This window comes from Strix aluco, chromosome 2, assembly GCF_031877795.1.
Source record: "Strix aluco isolate bStrAlu1 chromosome 2, bStrAlu1.hap1, whole genome shotgun sequence".
Lineage (NCBI taxonomy): Eukaryota > Metazoa > Chordata > Aves > Strigiformes > Strigidae > Strix > Strix aluco.
The window spans coordinates 109,024,243-109,048,397 of record NC_133932.1 but is presented as its reverse complement, the minus strand read 5'-3'; the positions used below and the strand labels follow the sequence as shown (position 1 = coordinate 109,048,397).

General features: G+C 39.3%; 1 protein-coding gene across 2 annotated transcripts; it reads right to left on the bottom strand.

The window, feature by feature from the left end:
- Nucleotides 1-10: 10 nt before the first annotated feature.
- On the bottom strand, nt 11-22,646 carry MRPS31 (mitochondrial ribosomal protein S31). Of its 2 annotated transcripts, XM_074815790.1 has the most exons (7): nt 22,466-22,646; nt 20,028-20,318; nt 19,166-19,324; nt 14,163-14,309; nt 11,066-11,139; nt 6,665-6,808; nt 11-1,554 (listed from the first exon to the last, which is right to left on the bottom strand). In XM_074815790.1, the coding sequence occupies exons 1-7, from the start codon at nt 22,597-22,599 to the stop codon at nt 1,343-1,345; spliced, it is 1,161 nt and encodes a 386-aa protein (XP_074671891.1). In that variant the 5' UTR covers nt 22,600-22,646; the 3' UTR covers nt 11-1,342. The 2 variants fall into 2 exon arrangements, with proteins under 2 accessions (XP_074671891.1, XP_074671893.1); XM_074815792.1 differs by lacking the exon at nt 6,665-6,808.
- Nucleotides 22,647-24,155: the final 1,509 nt, after the last annotated feature.

The window sequence follows — 24,155 nt, the reverse complement described above, 5'->3', positions numbered from 1 at the left end:
ATATTCCAAATCACAGAAAAAGACAAACTCTTTATTTTTCATTTGCCTTCTTGTAATTCTGATTCTAAAGTCAATTTGTATATGAAGCCAGTGGTTTACCTTTATTCCATAACTTCCTCCTTGAGTTACGAGGAAACGTGAGAAAAAGATAGGAGCATATTTACAGGGCCAATAGCTGCTAAAGTGGTTGGAGTGGAGAAGACAAGGAAGTACACAATATGCGAGGCTGGAAATGCTCTGAGAAGTTAAGCAGCGAGACATAATCCAGGATTCTGAATGACCAAGTAATTCTGGATGAAAATTTAACAAAAGATAACTGAAGTGAAATATACTGCAATTGCTTAATCGATACAAAGGACCATACACATTTAACAAGAATAAAGGATCTTCTAGAAAAGATGAAGTTACTTCAGCAACATCAGAGGACTAGACAGAAACAGCAGTGGCATCACGTGACAGCAATCTGTAGGCGACAAACAACTCTCCTTGCCAGTAATGTCAAGTCCTCTTTCTAGCTCTGCAGATGCAGGAGATAAGGCCTCAGCTCCAAACATTGCAGTAATCAAAACTGCTTGCTCTAATGAAACAGAACTTTACTTGACAACCAGACCCATTTTTGAACAACAAATACCGATGAAAAGTTGGTCAGAAGCTTCAGAATAGATGTACGGATGGTAGGAGAGACTTCCCGTATTATTTTATGTAACTCACCAGTATTATGCTGTGCACAGATCTCAGGAATACAATAGCCTTTCATTGAGCAGATGAACTAACTAACAAGCATTCAATTCAAATGACTTGGTTATTACCAACATTTTTAAAATGAACCAATAAAGATAATTAGTGAAAGGAGGATAGAAAGGATTAATACCATCCAAATACTAGTGTATTTAATGAATTAACAATTACTATCTCAGTAACAGCTTTTCAAAATTACAGCTGTATCAGGATTTTTAAAAATGAAAGCACTACAAGTTTTCCAGAATGGGAAAAATGATCAAACCCGTCAAGATACACACCAAGTGTGAAGGGCACAGAAAGTGGAATTAGATCTAATATTTTGTAGGGTCAAAAGATTAGTTTCAAATTTAAAACAATTGTGATAAACTAAATTTTAAATGCATGTTCTACAAAAGCCATACTCTTCAGTTTCTTCTTTTGTTGTCAAAAAATATCTACATATACATGGACATACACACATGTAAGTATGACCTTCCAGTTTATTCTTTAAAATAGAACTTTCAGGTCACATGAGTACTATGCACTGACAGTATTTCCATTATAAGAAATCATCACTTAATGTAATGATTCTTCATTTCAATGTTAAGCACCTTCCCAAGTCTCAAATCTCTTGAAGAAGTTCCTTCTTCTCCTCAAAATAATTCTGAAACCATTCAATGTGTTCAATCTTCTGTTTAACACTGAGGTATGGGTTTTTTGAAAGCCCACAGATGACCAATTCCATGAAATGGCGAATAGGCCCTTGCTTGGGAAAGTCTTTGAGGTGTTTCTCCAGAAAGATATGTTCATGAAATTCAGCATCATCCTCCATCCCTAACAGAAAGTACAAAAAAAAAAAAAAAGACAAAGTTGTTATGATAACAGCAAATTTAAAGTAAAAAAGGATACAGTTTGCAAATAATCTTAAATTATTAAAATTAATGGTTCTGTGCCTTTTAATTCTTTTGCACAGTTAAGCCAACCACACAGAAGTGGAAAAAACTGCAGAATTTTAAAACGTTAATTTCTTCCTCCACACAAAAAATGTCAGCATATATCATACTCCTGTCTACTATATTACTTTCATTTTGTGCTCTCACTTATAAGAATATCTAATATTTAAATCAACCTTCTGGCTGGTAATCTTGCTGAAAGCTGATGCCAGGGCAGGAGCAGGGAGAATAATTAAAAAAATAAATCAGTCTTCTTGCTAAAAACCTGTTTGTTCAATACATGAAAGTTTTGATTCATCATGCGTACCACCTTTTAGATTGGGAACACTTTCTTAATGAATTCTTCAAGAAAACATTGATTGCCTAAATTCTGCAGAGGATTAAAGAATACAAGCTAGTCTTGAACAAATGAGGCAACCTTATAAAGTATCTAATACTGAACAGCTAACACACTTGCATGTTTACTCCAAGTCATGCTTTTAACATTCTATTGCTATCAAATGGGCACAGAAAATTGTTTTTCTAACACTTTCTGAATCTGAGTGCATGCTGATGTAAAAATGTTGCGTATCTCACCAGCTGTTACTTTTAAGTCATAACCAGCGCTAAAGATGATGCATTCAAAAGCATCCGCAGGAACACAGGACAAGGGATTACTGTAGATCTCTAATCAAGCACAACTCAGATCCTATGGTAAAGTTTTGTTCTCTGTCCTGTGGATTTCCTTTGCTGTTGTTCATACTATGATGCTAGCGGACACAAGACAAAGACTCAGAACACAAATTCCTTTCTCAGTTCCCAACTCTGAGATAAAAAAACAAGGCAAAGTGGGATTTACCATTGAAAGATTTTTCTTCAGTTAGGGATACATGAAAATTTTTATTTGATCCCAATTTGCTACAGATTTGTAAATGACATTTGCACCTTTAAGTAAAAGTCTGTTATTAGAGAAAAATATTGCATATGACCATTTCTAGGTGACAAAAAAGGGAATTTTACACCACAGACATAAATGTACATGTTATTCTATACTAGCTAGCATATGACATATTATTTGACGACATTAAATCGGGAGTATTAAAATTGAGGTAATTAAGCCATGTCAGTCACAGGCTTCCTCCTGTGTTAGAGCTTTTGCAGTTTCAGAAGAAGTGATGGTCACATTATTTCTTTCCTGTTTTAAACTTTAGGTACTGCAATAACTGAAAGAGCTGGGAAATACCTCTATTTTTCCCAGAAATATGTGAGTGTATCAATACCAGCTACATGCCACATTTGTCTCCCTTATCCTTGAAAAAGGAAGCATGTTTCCTACTTCAGAAGCTCTCTTCTTTTTCCTTTAAGGAAAAAAAAAAAAAAGTCCATGTCAGCTTCAGAAGGTATTTCTGCTGTGCTTGGAAACCTATGTCCACTTACAGAAACACAGAGATGATCCTTTTACCATGCCACCCACACCAACTTTCTCCCACCAAGGGAAGGTGGAATCTCACTGTACCTGGATGCTGATGGTTGCTTGCACAAGCTAATATTCTTTCCAGATTTCCATACTTCTGCTGGTCACGAAAATCCAAGAGAACTAAACTAACGAACCCACTACTGAAAGAATCTGAATAATATTGACAGCAAGATATGGCCTTCTGGATGTTTTTCTTTTAGGGATAGATACAGGGTATCAGGAGAGATTATGTCTAACTAGTAATTTCACCAATTTTCATCTCTAACCCAGAAGAAATTAAACCATTTATAGTCTCACAGAAATGCAGGTCAGAAGGAAATATTACATTATGTATTTTGATCTCCCGTTTGTCAAAGACATGATACATAGTTCAGGGATGAAGTGTTGAAGTCCAAACATTTCAGTTAGACCACATATTTCAGTCCTCAAAAAAGTAAAGTGTGCATCACAAAAAGAAACCACAATTGCCCAAAGCATCAAAGGCTGAGACCTCTGGTGGGAAATGATTAGATGAGATATGCTCGCATGACTCCCCACACCCCCAGCAAGCCATAACTCCTGCTGCATGGGAAGAACAAGCCTGTCTGTCCCTCAGCCTCTCTTGCACTGTCCTCAGAAACCTAATTTGAAAAAACATGCATAGTGGGAGTCTAAAGTAGAGGATTTTCTTTATCAACCTCAAAGCAAGAAGCCATCCACTCACAATATCCTATTTCCGATCCCCTACGTACTACAAAACAGAAAGTCTGGGAAATTTCTCTAGCTAAAACACTAACCCTTCCAAGACATGAATAACCTTGCCTTAAAGATGACATCTCAAATGCAGATGTCCACCCTTATAGGGAGTGTTGCTGACATGCTATAAAGATGACCAAGTATCCTGAAAGAGGTCTCTGCCCAAGGCAGGGGATTTGGACTAGATGATCTTTAAAGGTCCCTTCCAACACAAACCATTCTATGATTCTAGCATTTTTAGGATGAGATAAATCATGCTCTTACAGTATGTCCCTAAAATAGACCCAGAATTAGTAAAGCAACCCCCACCCCCCCTGCAAAACAGTTGTGTAACATTTGACACCTCTCTTGGCAAACTGATCCAATGCTGCTCTGCTGGGAACAGCACCTCAGCAAAACAGGACTTGGTGAACCTTTGCCTACAGAAGCCATCAGAGGCAACTGAGGCAATAATTTTCTGAGACTTCCATTAAGCCTACCACTTTTGCCATAACAATCTCTGGCCCACCAGAAGCATTTGCTCCTCCGAATAAGCTGCTAAAGCAAAGTAGCACCAATAACCTGCACTGTCCTTTTCAATGACTGCACTCCTCAGGATTTGAGTCACCAGGCATAAATGCAAATAAATAATTTCTAGAAGTGGCAGAAATCAATGTTTTTCCCAACTTTTTGCTATGACAACTCACAGAGCAGAACTAAAGCTACTGGAAGCAGAAGAGGCAAGCAGAAAGGAGGAGGAGGAGCAAGAACGATGTTACGCAAGCTATACTAATGGTTTGCTAATCTGGTAAAAATTAATCAGAGGTCAGAGAGATGGAGAGAAAAAAAGGTCGTTTTCTGCCTAACAGTGACTTCAACAGTATCAGATAATGGAAAGGACAGGCAGGAGCAGACAACAGGGAAGCAGGGAGTAGAGGGAAGACTGCTACTGGCCACTGCAGTGAGCCAGTACATTTAGCCACATCTTCAGATGTTCACACCAAGGCCAGAGAAGTTTTAAAAGTCATGACCTTGCCCTGATGCCTCAAAGCACAGCACAGTGCCTTGGTAAAGCACTCTATAACAAGAATACCAGAGATGCTCTGGAGCCAAGAAAAATTATAAGCGGTCTTCCTTCTTTTCTATATTTGATTTAAAACTTTAAAGGCTTTCATAATGCTAAAAGTTGAACATAAGTGCTTCCTCAATAGAAAATTTAATTACACTTATGTTTTTAAAGCCACATGCTTGTAGCATAAAAGAAAAATCACACACTTCTTGATACAGAACAAGCTGAGGTAATGTCATCCTGTTGAGGGAGACGACTGTCACAAAACTGCAAAATTAACAGCAGGAAGGGGCATCTTTCTTTTGCAGAGCCACTGAAATTACAGTATGTTGATATAATTGGAGCAAGGTTCTCAAGCTTTTAATTGTGTTTTGACATACCTGATCTGATAAACAGACTGTGTCTGGCAGTTTGATAGGATGGAATTTATTGACTTGGTATTTCAACCTGAGAAGTGATAGATTTTGGAATGCTCCATCGGAATTTTCCACATGACTGGTCTTTGTGGACAAATCAATAAAGATTCTTGTTTAAGTATATGTAAAGACTCTTTGTCCATTCGCCACCCCATCCCAGACAGCATAGTTCCAGCCACGTTGCTGCAACAGAAAAACCATTGGCCGCCAAAGACGGCTGGTCCACTTACAGCCCCAGACAGCAGGGTTCCAGCCACATTACAACAACAGAAAAACCATTGGCCACAGTGGTTTTGAGCTTGCAAAAACATGACTAGAGTATACTCGGATTTCTACATGATGGAACAGATCAATTCTGGGAGCAGTGATTAAATTCTGTGAAGAAACTGCCAAAATAGGATGAGAATAAACATTAAGAAACAATGAACCACATTATGCAATTTGCAACTCAGTATAGGACAGATTTTCAAAGACTCCCAGCTTCAGATATTAACCTGTTTTGCTTTCAGTGACTGAATCATTCTAAAGTAGTTCTGTTTGATGTCTTTAAAGTCTTAAAAAAAAAAAAAACCCACAGCCAAGCTCTCCCTGAAGTTATGAAGTCCCCTTTCCTAAAGTGTACACTTGCTTTGTGTAGTTCTTCCCTTCCTTAACATTCACTCTCTCTTTGCTGGCTCAACTTCACACAGACCTGGTTTGTTTTTTGGTTGGTTTTTTTTTTAAAATGGTAATAAAAGTAAATACCGTGCACAAAGATGTCTAGTTAAGATAGATACCCGGAGTGAGTGAATATTGTTAGTGTTTATTCTTATGAAACAGAGAGAACAAAGGGAGCAAACAACTGTTTAACACTCAGTGGCACGGATATGGAATTGTCAGATAGCTGATTAGGATCCGGCTAGCCACTTGGTCTGAGAGACACACCAAAGAACAGAATCAACATTATAAAACACAAACACAGCAGTTTTAAGATTCCCCATTCTCTGCTAGAAGCTTCTTTAAAGAAGCTGCATAGTAGAAGGTATGTCATAGACTTGAATGGTCTCTTGGTGTTGAAAGCATCAGGGCTAAGGGAGAGAGGGAGGGAGGGATTTCTCCCCTTTGCGGCAGCAGCCAGTCCTCAGATCAGCCAAACCACCTGCAGGACTTCACGTGAAGAGAGCTAGAACGAGTTCATCTGAAACATCTCTGATTTGGGACAGCTGGAAAGTTATATTTGTTAACAATCAAATGTATGATTCATAGCTGAAGCACTATGTTAACACAGTCAAAGGTCATAACATGCTCTTATTCTCAAAAAAGATAGACAGATAATAAAAGTTAACAGTGCATGTACCAGCTTCATTGTCAATTGGGAACTCCCACAGTATTCCTTCTTTTGTCCACTGGATCATCTCCTCAAAACCATTTCGGGGAGGCTGTGCAGTGACTGCTGCAATCTCCTTAGCAAATTCCAGATCCCAAATTGTTGGTGAAGATACTAAAAAGAGATTTTGTAAAGATCTGTCAGCATGTCAAAGACTTCTCACTAGCTAAAACAAAGTCCTTTAACATTAACCTTTACAGAGACTAACACTTTCAGCTGTGCAAATTCTTCTACCTTAGATGTCAGCATCACCTTTCTCAAATGAGAATTCTCTGTTGAGATGAGAGTCCATTAAATTCTCAAATGTCTGGTGAAAACATATTCTGAGGGGACAATTTATTTTTAAGCCTCTCACACAGAACAGGAATTTAATTTTTCCATCATCTTTTTTTCTTTTTTGTCTTTCACAAATTGTACATATGACAAACTCTGAACTGGACTGGTGCACTCTGCTAAAGGAATCTTGCTTACTACAGGAGTTTTCAGGTGCTTCACAAGTATCTCCTTCAGGGAGACAATTCAATCTACAGATGATGGCAATTCCTTCTCCAGCACTCAAGTATCCCAGTTTTGTCTCTTGGGCTAGAGAAATCCTGATTTCCTATTCTTCTTCCAAAGTCAAACAGTCCCTTTAAGGATGCATTTTTCCTGATGCATACAATATTTATTTTTTTTTTTTTTTTTAAATCAAAGTGTACTCATATGGCAGCAGATTTGCTCTTAAGGAGTTCCTGCCCCTCCACCCAGGAGAACTGGTCATGAGCCCAGACTGAACGGCATCACTGGAGTGAAGGGAACAAGCTGTTACCACAGGACAGGGAGGAACTGCTTGGGAGTGCCTTGGGCTGCTGTCTCATGAGCTGGCCTAAGTCGCACCCCCCTTTGTTTTCTTGTCTCCCCCTGTTATCAATTCACCCTAAGCTCCTTGGAACAGAGATCTTGATGTGAATTCAAATGTTACACTCCATTTGAAGTGAATCACGGCCAGCTATTATTTTACTACTCATAAGTGTAAGTATTTGAACCTAAGATATAATTTCGTTTGGCTCAGTGGCTTACAACTCAACTGGATTTAAAAAAAAAAAATCTCCCCCCTCCTTTAAGAAAAAACAAAATGAAAGGCAAACAATACTTTTACATACTGGAAAGTGTTTTCATTTTTTGTGTTAAATCAGGAGATAATTTGAAAAAGTATCTCTTACTTAGCAGGGAGATTTCCATAACTATATTCCCTATTTCCCTACTTTTATTTAATGGCTGGAGGCAGGAATAAAATATAAATAAAAGACAACATGAGAAACAATACCAGAATGAAATTACTGTCCACATCTTAAAGAATAACTTCTAATAATGCACTAATAATAAACCTTCTAATAGAAGAGAGCAGAAACTAGTTTTTTCAAGCTTGCAATAAAGGTGATAGATTATATTTTCACCTCTGTGAAACAGAAAATAATACTGATATTTTATGTTAACAGTTATGAGTAATTTTTTCAGGATGCCAATTTATTTTCCAGTTAACGTTCAGGTTTTCAAAAGAGTCAATACATAACACAGAACTTGCATTTCTGTCATGTATAAACAGTATTTTAACTCATTATCTCCACTAATATGGGCCAAGAAAGTGAAAGCAAATGAATCAAAGTATTAAGCATCAACACTGGTATTTCCCAAGATTAATGTAAAAAAATTTTTTGTCATCAGGCTTAGTCAGTAAACTGAGTAGTAAATTTCCTTGGCTTAGAACATATTTTAGACTTTCTCAAGGCTACCTGGAATCAAACAAGAAAATGCTACAAAAAGCTGAGAGAAGCTTAATTCTTAATATCTAATTACAAACCCAATAAACTCCACTTGCGCTCTTACACAATTTGTGCACCTTCCAGTTCTGTGTTAAAAAAAGTGTATCTCAACTTTTTATCTATGGTGACTACTATGTGCTGTTGCGTAAGCATTGTGCTCATGCAAAAAGGAAAGGTTAAATTATCACCAATTTAGGTGAGAAAATTTGATTCAACTCAAATGCCAGTTACTTGAACACCACATTTGTCAAAATAGCTAAAAACAAATGCTGCATCATGTGTTACATTTTTATATATAAAATGGACCGATTTTAAGGAAATTGCCAGTCTTAAAAACCAGCAAATTGAATTCCATTCTAATAAACAAATGTCATACTCCACCAAAGGGGGATGCATTCAGAAAGCTCACAGCTGCTTGAAAATGCACAAAGAGCACTATCTGACATTTTACTAAAGAAATTAAGTAAACAAATTAATTTCTCCTTGCAGTTTTAAGTGTAAAGAAAAGGAGAAAACTACTGACCTAGAATCTGGCAAAAACTAACAGTCCTACTCTTGAAATAGAAACAAAAACATATCATTTTCTAAGATATCAGAGAGGAATATTATTTCTACAGCTTATGGCTTTATATATAGTTCTAAGACACTACACTGGAATAAAGTCTTTTTTTTCCCCCAAAGGGCCTCAGAATAGCTTACAGCAATCAGCGTATTAAAGATCAGTGCTAACAACGCACAGTTTCATTGTTCAAAAAGAAAAGCAAGGGAGAGAGTTCTTTACGCAACTTGTCCACATTCACAGTGTCTTACCCAAAACCCAGTCTGTAGTAAAGCTAAGTCTTCACACATGAAAGCTGTCCCCCTTATGTGGCATTAAGACTGTTCCCGCAGAGCTGTGCCCTTCAGTGAATAGGAAGGTGGGTTATACCTATTTTGCCATTGTTTTTTGGTTTTATCTTACATGAGTTTTGGCACATATATTTGGTGGATAAGGAATTGACTGGATGGTTGCATCTAGAGAGTAGTGGTCAATGGGTCAATATCTGGATGGACATCAGTGACAAGTGGTCACTGTTTAGTAGTATCTTCATCAAAGACACGCACAGTGGGATCGAGTGCACCGTCAGCAAATTTGCAGATGACACCAAGCTGAGTGGTGCAGTTGACACACCTGAGGGACGGAATGTCATTCAGAGGGACCTGGACAAGCTTGAGAAGTGGGCCTATGTGAACCTCATGAGGTTCAACAAGGCCAAGTGCAAGGTCCTGCACATGGGCTGGGGCAACACTTGCTACCACCACAGGCTGAGGGATGAAGGGGTTGAAAGCAGCCCTGAGGAGAAGGACTTGGAGATCCTGGTGGATAAAAAACTGGACACGAGTCAGCAATGTGCACTGGCAACCCAGAAAGCCAACTGGCTTTATAAAGAGGCCAGCAGGTTGAGGGAGCTGATTCTGCCCCTCTACTCCACTCTGGTAAGACCTCACCCGGAGTACAAATCCAGCTCTGGAATCCTTAGTACAAGACAGACATGGACCTGTTGGAGCAGGTCCAGAGGCAGGCCACGAAAATGATCAGAGGGCTGGAACACCTCTCCTAGGAGGAAAGGCTGAGAAAGCTGGGGTTGTTCAGTCTGGAGAAGGCTCCAGGGAGACCGTGCTGCGGCCTTTCAACATTAAAGAGGGCTTGTAAGAAAGACAAGGACAGACTTTTTAATAGGACCTTATGCAATAGGACAAGGGGTGATGGTTTTAAAATAAAAGAGGGTAGATTCAAACTAGATATAAGTAAGACATTTTTTACAACAAGGGCGGTGAAACACTGGAACAGGTTGCCCAGAGAAGTGGTAGATGCCTCACCTGGAAACATTCAACGTCATGTTGGACAGGGCTCTGAGCAACCTGATCTAATTGAATATGTCCCTGCTCACTGCAGGGGGGTTGGACTAGATGACCTTTAAAGGTCCCTTCCAAGCCAAACCATTCTATGATCCTCAACGTATATGAAGAGCTTTACAGTAGATAAAGCAAGGCATCATTTGTCAGCCACTTACAGGATCTTTCAAGCTACATATAAAACACTAAACAAGAGAAGGCCAGAAAGCAATCGAGTGTCTGATACTGTTTTTTTTCTACCCTGCTTATGCTTAGTCACCACTTGTTTTCCTGGGATCACAGCCTTCTGTCTCTCTGCCATAAAATCAACGCAGCAAGTTTGCAACTTGACCAGATAAGCTACTGGAGCAAACATACCCATTCTCCAGGCTGGTTTTATGCTCACAGAAGAAAGACTGGCCTTAGTGACAAAAAGCCAGTTTTACCCTTCAAGTTCAGTAACAGATTGCCCTGATTAGTACAGAAAACAATCTATTACACTGCATGGAAGTTTTGCTTGCTAAAAAAAAAAAAAAAATAATCAGAGTTACATTAAAGTATTCATTTTTTTATAGGTCTAAAAAAGCAGGAAGTTAACTGGTCGTAAGTCTCCTTCACAACAGTGAATCTCTTGACATTCCAAAAATTCAGAACTTGGCTTCACTGGGTTTTTCATTATTGAATTTCCACTAACCTGTTTTCAGTGCGTTTTCTGTTTCTTTAGAAGCCTTAGTGAATATATTAAGCCTCCTTCCTACTTTGAGACTTCTATAAACAAAAAAGAAAAATGATATTTAGTATTTCACAACACTTCACAACACTGCCAGATAACAAATTTAAAAGCACAAAATACTCTCATGAACTAACAGATCTCTGGAGGGGAAGATAAAAAAAAAAAAAGAGAGATAGTGACTCTAAATCCTCAGGCTTTTAACTAGAGAAAGTGTTTATGACTTTATTATTCATCTGTAACAGAGCTTCCCAAAACGTTTCCCAGTGAAAGAATGAGCATAAATCAAACACTATATTTGCAGCCATGTTTTACTGAAATATTTAGGAATCTTATCAAAGCTAAACAGTATCAAACCACAGCACTCAAGCAACTTTACAAAGTTACAACTCAAAAGTGAATCTGGTGATCTGGGTTTTTTCCCTGTAAAAAATATTGCACAACCCAGGAAGAGAAAAGGCAACAGCTAAACTAAACAATTTCTGCTTTATGACATAAATAGCCTTTTGGAAGATTATACAGTCACCTCTCTGCCATAATGGCAAACACTCAAAATATATCTGTAAAATATATTGTAAATAGCATCACCCTGATGCCCTCTCTTCTGAATAAAAAATATTTCACTCTGACCATCTATTTTTAATTGTATTTATCTTCAGCATAAGCCTATACGAAAAAAATTTTAAAAATCCAAGAGTTCAACAAGTAATCAAAATAAATTTTCTTATAAATGGAAACAAAGAAAAAACAATGCTTTTACTGTAGAACACACTGAACTTTAGAACAAATGATTCTTTTAACCACACAATCTTCCAGGTTTCCACTGAAATTATAATAGTTCCTACTTTAAGTTATTACATATTCACTGTTACCCTAGTGATACTTGCCCTTCCTGACCTTAAAATTTCACCTCTCTGGATTTACTGCAGATTTCTGATGGCCGCAACTCCTGCAAACCTGCTCTTGTCATACTACATTTTACTGATGTAACTACCCTGGATCTATTTCAGCACAGAGCAATCTAATTACAGAGCCTTAAAAGAATGTTGATTTAGGATTGTATTTTCCTATCTGTAATTCCCAATAACATTGGCCGAAGATACAAGCATGACTTGGAAGAACATTTATTTTAAAATGACTAGTTCACATTACTATAAAGCAACATCACTCATTTCACTGAAATCTACTAACTCGATTTAAACTTAGATATTCTTCCTAACCCAGTCTTTTCATATTATCAATAGATAAGTATGCCCATTAGATTTTCAGGGATGCGGGAGGAAACTTATGACTTAAACTGGAGACAGGTTGCTCATGACAGGGATTTTAAAAAATATTTTAAGGTACTGTTCCTAAAGTTACATACCAAGTACAGTTTCATCACACAAAGAGAGCAAGACAGCTTCTCAGATATCATAAATTTAATAAATATTCTCAAACATAAGTGAAATTCACTTTACTTTGCAGTACGTTAATAAATGAAAAGTTTAGCAAAGACATAAAATAATACACACTGTACAAGCATGTAATAGCTCAGGTTTTCAGTTTGTACTTCTAGTTCATATTATTCCTATTCTTTCAAACTTGAAAAACTTTTAATCCAACACCTTAAATAAAGTATTTCTCATAGTCAAGAATCATAGCGTAATAACAAAATTATTTTCATGTGACTACCAACTCTGTCTGATAATTATCCCTAGATTAAAAATATCTATAGAGCTATTCAGCAGCTGATAATGAAGCCAGTTGCCTTGCTCCTCAAACCGGCAGCTCATAGCTGAATGAAAACCACAGGACAGAAATATCTAAGTCAGGAGGGCTTGGTCAAGAACCTTGTTCCACTTCTTCCCTTCAACTTCCATTACAAGAAGCCCCCCTTGCACTTTGCATCAGGAAAAGAAAACACTGCTTGCTGGCCTTATTGAGGAGGCCCAAGAGATACTTCCTTAACACACCTTAACAGTTTGGCAGTTCAAGAACAAGGAAGTTACTCAGAAACATTTCAGCAAGCAGTTGAAGTTCTCCTAATGACTGGCTACAAGCCGCCACTTTGAGGTTTTTGCACGATTTACATGGTTCAATGCGTATGTTCCGATCTGTTCCTTATGGGAAGCCACAATTCTGTGTTTACAATATATTGAAATAGATGTCTCGACCAAAGACGACAGAATATTGTACATCTACTCATCTGAAAATTTATGTTTTTTCTTAGTTATCCAAATTCTGTCTTCAGCATTATCTATCTAAACACAAATGACTCCCTCAACTTCCAGTCCCTAACCTCAAGAAAAGGGGAATAATTTGTAAAGTAAAACTAATGATTACAGAAGTTAATCTTACTAAAAACAACTGCTAGAGAAAGAATATACCGAGAAGCAACGTGGTGGTGCGCTGCCATGGGAAAATCAAAAGACTGCAGGCAAGAAAGCATAGCTTACAGGAGTAAAACAAAAGCACTCCTTAATTCATTAAGAAATAGACTGGCCACATAAACCAACAGCAAGATAAATTTAAGGAGTACCCTGAAATCATGTAAATTGTAAAGTTCATTTCATAGGCAATTACAGTGTCACAGACAACAGAGAAATCAATTACAAAATGACATTTTAGTTGCAACAAGGTGGTAAAAAAAATAAAAAAAAACTCTAAAATCTCTTTAAAACCCCAGCAGAATGGATGAAACTTTTCTAAACAGAACATTTAAAGTTTTCCATTGGATGAAAGTCTTCAAAGCCTCCATTTCCCAAAAAGTTAAAAAAGTGATATAAAACTGTATTATGCTTAAGTGAGAATAATTTAAACTAGTTAATGAATACAATTACATTTCAGCACTAAGTATTTTTAATTATCTAAAATTATTTGATTAGCTGCTTAACATTAACTAGTGTGTTCTCACAGACGTTTATTTCAATGCTAACAGTACTTTTCTTGAAAAATACTTAAGTAATTTCTTTAAGCTCTGAAGTACCATGGTAACATGAATATGTACAACTAAATTTAAAATACTATCCACTAGTAATCAATCGCACACTCCTATTGGAAAGAAACACAACAATACCACCTTCTGGAGTCAAAAGACTGAGGTGACAATCTTTCAGGCTTGATTCTTTGATCATCTTCATCCAACTTCAAGGAAATGCGACTGGATATCCTCACACCTCTCTGAGCCGGGGACTGCCTTTTAACTGCCATTTCTGAAATAACGTTTCTGAAATTAAAAACATGAATGTGAACACTCAATAAATCAACAAAGCAAGGAAGTTTGTCATACATATTAACCAGAAGCTCTACTCTCAGCTGGTTTTATAAGCCTCTATGAGGCAGAATTATACAATCCTCACAAAATACACCCATTTTTAAGTCACTAAACCATTCACGCCTTATTTTTTAAACCGTGTCAGTTGTTACATTCTACATAGATTAAATGAAAAGTGCTAATTCAGCCTACTAAAACTACAATGAATGCTTTCTTTAAAATTAGTTTCCAGCTAAAAGAAAAATGTCACATATCTGCATAACAATATTCACAGAGTGTGCCAAGTATGTTTTGCTTAAGAAAATGAGGAATTTCTCTGGATATAAGGAATACGCTGAAATAGGGAGGTAAAAATCACCATTTTTTTGGACAGGCACCAACACTCCCCAGGGACCAAGCTGTGCTGCTACCGACCAAAAGGAAGCTTGCCTTCACACATCAGCTGACATGGGTCAGTCATGCCACCCTAATAAGTAGGTCACCTTTCCTGATCCACTGCAATCTGCTGCATTGCATAATCATATTACAGCGTTAACAGACCACATCTTCCTTTGTAATTCTGTAGTCAAAATCATACGTGAAGAGCAAATGCTCTGACCTGTACGCACTGTATGCAGCTCATTCTGAACGCAAAGGACAAAACACACCACCTTTCTGCCTCCACCAATTAGTCCCCATAACTGGTAAGTCTGTTGGTTGGCAAAGACCAAGCTGGTAATTCACCCTCACAGCGATCCTCTTCGCCCAACCGCTTCCAGTAACACGCAGTCATCCAAAATTGCAGCTCTCGAGTTTTAAGGCATAAATATGGTCTCAAAAAATAAAAATAGGCCAAGTAAAAAATACTGCATATCCATTTTATGAAAATCTGAATGAAATTCAAACTATGTTTTTAGCAGTTTAAGTCAAGAGAGATTTTACCAACAAAAAATAAATACTTCTGGAAAATTGTAAAAGCTAATTGCCACATCAACACAGCAGGATTTCTCTTTGGTCTTAGATGTGGTTTCAAATGGCAGAACAAGAATAGCATCACTCTTCAAGTACCTACTCTGAAAGAAAGGCATATGAAAACAAGTTTTAAATTATTTCATTTTAATCTTAAAGAAAAAACATCTCAGATTAGTTGTGTATCTCACACTCGAAATTACTCTATAAAGAGCCTACTGGCATTAGAGAGCTGGTGTTGGGCCAGAGGCTTGACACACTTCTGAGGGTCAAGGGGACATAATTCCTAAGGTCAGCCACACACAGCCCAGGCCAACTGCTGGACTCAGCTGAGACCTAAAAGGCTGGAGTGTTCCCATGCTACAGTGGGATCAGGCTTGCTCAGAGAAGCTCTCCTCACAGCTGACCTTGATTTATTTGTGGTTTTGCACAGCAGGTCTGGACAGACTATACCACCAAGCTATCAGATGATGCAGCCAATGGTATATTTCTCACTGGAAGTTCCAGTGTCACCCCATCATTGGTATATGAACATTTCTGGCAGCAACATTCATCACTCCATCATTAAAAGTCCCCTGTATTAACTAAAACTACAAAGATGTTTTAATGCCTTTTGCAACAAAAACCATCAGATTAAAAAGTCATACTCCAACGTACCTACAGCGGTTAGATATTACCTCATGTCCCAACATGAGGTTAAAAACCTAAGTTCCTAGATATTCCTGCCTTCCAGAGATGGAAAGAGGTAGAGCTTTTGTAACAACCACAAATTCTCTCTCCTTCCTGATTACTAACCAACAATTACAATACTAAAAATGGAGACCCAAGAAGCTTTGGATATACTTTATCCTAAGCTTGGAATTATTTTTCTTCTTCACCCAAAACAGGAGCTGAAATCTTAACCTGTAGTGCTGCAGATTTTATTTTGGTATAGTGCTGTTGTAATTTCCACTGAGTGAAACTTCATCCCACGCTGAGAAAAATAAATTCCTGTATCACTAATATTTTCCCCTCCTAATGAACAACATGCTGTCCTCAGGCTGCCTACAAAACAAGGCAGTGAGACAACTGCACACAACAGTGACCTCTGGAGGTCATGCCACAATCCTGGAAAAAAAAGTACAAACCAAAAGAGAGGAACTACCATTTATTATATATCATAAGTCTCAACAGCAGTATACCAATGTTTTGCAGTTGAGCATTATATGGCTCTACTGCTCGTGAAGGTATGTCATTTTTAAATAACGGAGGAATGTATATTGGCTTTTAAAACGTGTCAGTATATTGAATACAAAACTTTTCTAAAAAAATGAAGTTAAATGGCTCGTATTCTCTAGTCAAATAAAATTCAACACAAAATAATCACGTATGAATAAAAGTAACTGATTTCTCATATATTAAAACCATTTTAATGTGCCTCCCATGGACTGGAGTATTCTGGAGTATAAATTCATGTCCAACCAAGTCTGACAGCTGCTGAACTTTTTAAAATCAACATTTTTAATCACTGATCAGAAAGCTGAAAGTACATTTATCTCAGAGTCTGACTGTGAAAGGATACTATTGACCAAGTTTTCAGTCACAAAAATCAGAAAGAGTTGCTGGTCTTTCCTAAAAACTCATCTACCAATAACTATTAAGGAAGAAAATGGAACTCTTCAGCATCCTGGGGGGAGAGGGAGGGGAAGTATATTCCCAGGGAGAAACAAGCTAGTTCACAAAGCTGCCTCAGGGAGTAGCGCTTCCCAACTTAAAGCACAGCAAGCCAGCCATGGCATTCCTAGCCAACCAAAAAGGCTGGTTTTGGTTGAAGAAAATGCATTTTTCTAACCATTCTTTAACCATAGTGATTCATGCACAAGCATGTTATAAAATACTGTAACAGCACCTCTTAACCCATCAATCTACTATATAGAGGCACTATGTAGCTGCAGGGACTTCAGCATTTACATTTCTGAAGAGTTTAAACTGTCAAGAGAAAAAAGCCTTTTTGCTTAGACTACAACTTCCTTAGACACCTTCCTTCTTCCACAGCAGCCACAGCTGGCTAAGTGCTTCAGGGAAAGTGTAATGGGTGGTGAGGACAGCGAGCCCTTGATGCCAGTAGGCAAGACTCACCACATTTGGAGAAGAGCATGTATACCTTAAGGAACAGATGCAGGCACACATGAGGTTAGCCACTGCACATATTAGCTCAGGCAGTATCAGTACAATCCTCCAACATCTTATCAGGTACTGAAGTAGGTTCTAATTATGTTTAAGTTGGCCACCCACAAATGATGCCATTATTAAGACATTTGTGTACTCTGCTCTTCTGAAAACCCCAGTGACAGAGATGGAACCACCTCACTGGTAATTAATAGTTTAACAAACACATGCTTTATATAAAACAGTCCTTTTTTATCCCTCTTACGTTAGGAAGTGTCTAAGTTTCTGGTAATACTGCACACACACAAAAATGCAGAAACACATCAATTTTACATAAAACAGCCAGACCTCTAACCTTTAAAATACTCATTTTTGCTTCAAGAGAGCTTCAAGCTACTCAAGAGAGAAGCTTCTGTCAAGTTCTTGAGATCTCCTTTATGCAGGCTGAAAGGACATTATGCAAACAGAGCACACACACAGCCTTTGGAGATGCCTGCGTGTACTACCTAAAACCATACTTCCTCCTCCAACAGCACAGACTTCACAGGTTTGGAGAGAATTTCATTCTGCTTTCCACAACCACCATTAGCGCTCTTGGTAGAAAGAATCATGAATACAGACTAAAAGGGAAACTTACACAGTTTCTCCCTTTTCCCTTCACAACCTCTGAAGAACATGCATTTTATGTAACAAAGTTATTAACTGATCATTGTGCTTCCCAACCCACTTGCAACCATCAGAGTCGATCTATTTGCAAAAGCATCTGTCACATTCTTCCTTAGTTTTCACTCCCATAAAGGGCAGACATCAGCCACAAACATCATTAGTTTGTTGGCTACTCTGTTTGCAGTTCACTGATAAACATACAAAGCAAATCCTTTACTAATCCCTAGAGCAACCTACAAATAATAATACAATCATAGGCCAAACTTAAATCCTGGACTGGAACAAATTCATTTTGATAGAATAAATTAAGATGATAAGCAACCTGCAGTTCACAAACAGCCATACATAAAAGTTTCACATTCCAATTTTGTTTAAGATCCAATTTTCTGTTTAGTTCAGCATTTCACCTGGATTTAATGCTTTATTTCGTGAGTAGTTATCTGAATACTAGCTGGAGAAAAAAAAAAAAAAAGAGAATCAAAAAGCTGTCTTTAGCCATCATCCAAAAGAGCAGCAGGCACAACTGTTTCAGTTTCCAAACAAATGTTTCTCATGTTTGAAAACCACACTGGAAACGGAGTTAAGCCAAGAGATGAGTTTCTTGGGTTGACTGGAAAGTTTTGAAAGGAAGGGTGGGGCTATAAATAGAGCTGCTCTAGTTCAGTTCTGCAGAGCTGTCACGAAAATCCACCAGTCCAGACAGAACGTCTGAAACGTCTACAAATCCATCCATTGTGTGAGAATTTCAGAAGCTTGGAAAAAAAAAAAAAAATCTGTTATTTTGCTAGCCTGTCCAAGAAAGTAATGATCCTGGGCAGGAAAACAATTCCATTTCTGCAAAACCATTTTAGAATGAGGATGGCAAAATTTAGGAAGTTTGGTATAACCAGACCAATGATATCCCCAATATTCATTAATTCCAAGGATAACCTGTCCAAATGTATCTTTTAGGGCCATCTTTCCAACACAGAACCCAGTCACCTTCAAGATGATATTGCAAAATCATAATTTCGAACATTATTGAGAATAACATTCAATAAACAGACCGTATGTTAATAATTCCCCCTTTTTTCTGTTTATCTGTGGTTTCTTCATGTCTTCTTAGTTGTGCAAGCAGTTCTGATTCAGTCTGTTTCTTGTTGAGTGGTAGAGAAGACGCGACTGCAGAAACAGCCTCCACCAGCTCTGGATTTAAAGGCTTGCCTCTGTAAGAGATACAACAGATATGGAAATACAAAAAAAAAAAAAGGCCTTAATATATTTAAATTGTCATTTCTGTACTGTCATTTTCTGTCCTAATAACTCAGAAGTTACAGTTACACATCATCCCAAATGGGGGTGGCCAGGGGGACAGCCAGGTTCACCCTATTTTGCACTAATCATCAACTGCCAAATGACACTGACAAGCTCTTGTTCTCAAACCTGGGAAAATGGCAGCCCTGCACCACTGCACAGCCCCCTCAGACACGAAGCTTGAAGACCACAAGCAGCATAGACTTGCAGGGTTATAGACATGATGTAACACATTGTGGAGGGGAGCCACTCGCAAGACTAAACAACTGTGATGCCATTCTTAAAGTATTTTTTTTCCTTTTTCCTCAGTTTTATTTTATCTGAACAGTATTTCCCCCCTCCCATTAAAGTAACTTTCCACATGCAGATGCTAGTGTTACCTTTCAAGAGTGTCAGTGCAGAAAAAGGTACCACATGACAGAAAGCATACAACATTTTTCATCCAGATTCTCCCCTGTGACTTACTGCAATCTACATCTGTATAGCACATTCCCTTAGAAGACTATTTTCCATATCTGGAAATGGCATTTGATGCTTTTTTTTGGTCCTCGATAATGAAAAAAACAATTTGGAAAAAGAAGAAAACAGGCTAAGAGAAGTTTGTTAATGCTTTACCCCTGGACGTCTTCTGTAGTTCTCCGAAGCATAGTATGTTCACTGCCCAGGCCTTCCAGCGTGTTTGTGGCTTCCTTTTTGATCTCACGTGTTTTTAACTGTTTGAGTTTCTCCCTGTAGCTCACTTCTACTGTCATACTACCAATAATGTCTAACAACTTCTGCTTTGGTGCTTCTGCTGTACCCTTCTGACTCTTTGATGCCACTTCAGTGGTGCTGTCTTTGGAAGCGGTAGATTTATCGTTCTCAGTAGAAAGCATGCTGCTTGTGCTGAAGAGTTTCTGTATTTTGCTAGATGAGATAAAAAGTTTAAAAAATAAATAAATAAAAATCAGAAGTTACAAATATGGTCCGAGGCTGAATTTTGTAGGCCTACAAAAAACCCATCAGTTACAACTGTCTAGGCCTAACTGAGTGCAAACGGAGTATGTTAAGTACATGTCAAACAAGTACCTTTTGACTTTTGAGAAGGGCTACGGCACTATTTAAAACTCTTGATTATTTACGGTTTCTTCATCACAAAAATCAAGTAAACAATTTTATTTCTTCCACAAATAAACTGTGTTTCATCTATGGACTTTAAACTTCTAAAGTATCTCTGCATTAGGTAGCAGACTCTACTGGTACCTGATACTTAAACTCATTAATACTATTGAAAACTCACTGAAACTCTTAGAATGAGGCAATAAAGAGATCACTCCTAGTCGCCTGAAAAAAGATTGTACACACACATTTAGCTTCACATCATTCCACATTTGTGGCACTACTATGGATCACATTCTTCTACTCTATGGTCTGCAATATAGCAGCCAAGCATTTGTACAGCCATATAGGGAAATGGATCCTGCTTCAAGATAACCCAGTAACAAAAAAGTTATTTTGGCTATTTTTTCCCCTCTGGAACAGCTCCTCTACGAAGTTTACCACATCACTGCGAAGAAGCTAAAAACCAGCACAGTGCAGGCAAAGATGCAAAGCCAGGGACAGCAGGGAGCTACTCAGGATACTGCTGCAACACAGACACAACTGCATTCTCTAGAAAAACTACCATAAACTTCAAAGAACTGTTCTCTTTAACATTCTAAAATGAAATGTTCAAATCTTTAAATTCACAACTACTTTTTTGTTTAAAAATCACCTTGAAGTTACTAATATCAAGCAAAAAAACCTCACAATTAAGTATTTATTTTGATTCAAAATAAAACACTTCAATAGATCTTAAAATACTTCAACAAATCTGAAGGAATTTTGACATACCTTCCCCTTCACACACACCTCTCTTTGGTTAAAAAAAAAATCTGCTAGTATTGGCAGGCACCACATTATTATTTCAGTCACTCTGCACTTAATAAATTGCTGGCATTGTCACCATTAAACCCTAAATTTCGATGTTGAGAAGCAACAGGCAAATTTAAGGGAAGCTTCAGAACCGCATTATTGAGAAGATGGTAGGAGTCCTGCTGCTTTACACTGAGCCGTTTTCCACAGATCTTTTTAAACACGTGTTTTTCATTAATTCAGGCCACATGCCCCTTAAAACTATTTATCCATTCAGAGACCTTTGCTTACAGTGTCAGAAAAACACAGCAATGAATTAAATGAATTCATGCAGTATACTGCAGTCTGCATTACTGTATTTCACCTACCATCAGGTTTGTCTTCTGCTTGGAAGCCTAGGCTTATAAAGCAAACACTGCTACAAAAGAAACCAAGCTGCTTCATGCATGAGACTATCACAGTACCAGAGCTTATTCAACAATATCGAGGAGCTTTGAAATAGAAAGATAAGCACACAACTGGCTTCTCATTAAAAACAGTTAAAGTCTTTTAATAAAAATGAAAACGAACTTGCAAATATTACTTGCAGTCAGCGTTTCGGGCATGCACCTCTGCCGACAGGCAGCACTGCCCTGCTGGTACACAGAGTGCCATGTGAAATTATGGTGCATGGTACGATGTAAAGTTACGCTCAGGTCACACAGCCGTATCCTTCCCACAACGCAGAGGTGAGAAAGACGACGAGGAAAGCAACACGAGAAACACAACCCAAACCACTCCCCTCTGCTTAACTTCACTTTCCCGACGGCTTCTGCCCACCGGTGCCAGCAGCCCGCAGCCCCAGCGGGACAGTCGGAGGCGGGCCCGGCCTGCGCGCTGCCCGGGCGGGTCCGCACCCCGAGGCACCGGGAACACGGCACCTGAAGGCCGGGCGGCGGGCAGGCCGCCGCAGGGCGCAGCGTGGCACCGAGTAGGCCCCGCACCCCACCCGCCCGGTACAGGCACCACGGTCACGGCAGACAGTGGCTGAAAACACGAGGCCCACGTTTAAGGCAAAGGCCAACGGCGGCAACCTGCTGTCGGCGCACAGGCCGCGGCGAGGCACCACCACACCACACCCCCGCCCGCCGCCGGGCGCCCTCTCCCCCAGGTGAAGGTACCTGCGAGTCCTCCCCTCCAGCCGCGCTACCTCCACCGCCTCCCAGCCGCTCGCTGGCCCGGCGACGAGCCGCACGGCGAGGCGACAAAAGCCCCCGGCCGCGCCACCGCCCCAGCCACGGACGCGGCTCCACATCGTGCCCGCGGCGCGGCGCCCCGCGGCGGCCCGTCCCCCGGCGCTGCCGGCTGGGAACAGGGGCCGCGCCGAGCGTTCCGCGCAGCAGCGTTCCGGCCGGGAGCTGGGGGCAGGGGCACCGCCCGCCCCTCCGCCGAAACCCTCCCGTTATAGCCCGGCCTTTTTCTCACAGGCTGCCGCCTGCTGGTAGGAGTTGCAGGCACGTAAACCAAATCTTGGTTTACACTTGCCCTCGTGAGATATTTAATAGTCGGAGGAGACCAGATACCCACAAGGGTTTCAGCTGCGGCTACAAAGCGTTTACCTCTAATGATTTTGTGGAGGAAACAAAAATATCTGCGTTTATTAAGTTAACGTGTCTAATCAAATGGTTCTCATTATTTCTATCATTGAATACTCACTAAATTGGCTCTGCATTAGGGACACCAGCCCTGCTCCAGTGGGGAGCATGGCTCACCCATGCCAGTTTCCTAAGCATCAAGTATCTATTTCTTGATACTTAAGAAACAGATTTAATAGATTCAACAGATTTGAGTTCCCAAAACACTCTTTTTTTAGTCTCTCATCAGCAGTACAATGAGCAGTACAGACAACTGAAACAGGTAGCAGCACCCAGAACTGTGCTGTCATGGTATCTGAAGAGCAAAGTTACCTCTCCAAAGGACAGATGATCTTGTATTTCACAGCTTAAGCTGCTTTAAGAAATTTAAAAGTAACTTCCTATACAGCCAGCTAATTCAAGTGCCTTTCACCTTTCTCTAAAGCTTGTGGTACTGAAAAACAATAAATAAAAAACAGCTTTCAGCCCATACCATGCTTTCATGGCTGATTCCACAGTGGTGTTTCGGCACCCAGCTCCTGTTAACTGCCTCACTTCTCGCTGTTTTCAGAGGGAGTGCAGGTGCCCAAGGAGGAGTGTGGAGCCCTTCTCTGCATCTGGCACAGCTGCGGCACTTTTTTCCCTGTGCTCCCCTTCCAGATGGGTAGCAGATGTCAACCACAGCTCAGAGGTATCATGTAGGAAGCACAGGCCAGCAAGGGAAGGGAAAAATGAGACAACTTTGTTTTTCTGGACAAAATCTGTCCACAACTAAAGAATAACTGGGCTTACAAGTACCAAAGAGATGAAATCTGGTGGTTTCACAGTCTCTGCTCCAGGATACACCCATGACGGTTTTGGGGTGTCCAGCCTCGGGACAGACACATACAGTGGATCTGCCTTGCAGCCTTTAGCTGTTGCTGAGGAAAATGGCTTCCTGCTGTGAGCACAAATACTAATGAGAACCCTGATCTAGCTGGAAAGGATCAGCGGAACTTCAGATGTACCAGAAATGGAAGGAAAATATTGGATCTGGCTCAAATCAGTCTGAAACCAAACTGAAAACAAAAATCCAATGAACTGGGAACTGCTGCTATTGGCCAGTTTCCTCAAACTCTGTCTGGCTTTTGGCAATATTCACTTGTCCATGTGCTTTTTGTCCTCCTAGGTTTTTTTTCCTATTGCATGCAGTAGCAATTTCCAAGTGACTTTTTAACCTTTGATATACGTATGCCCC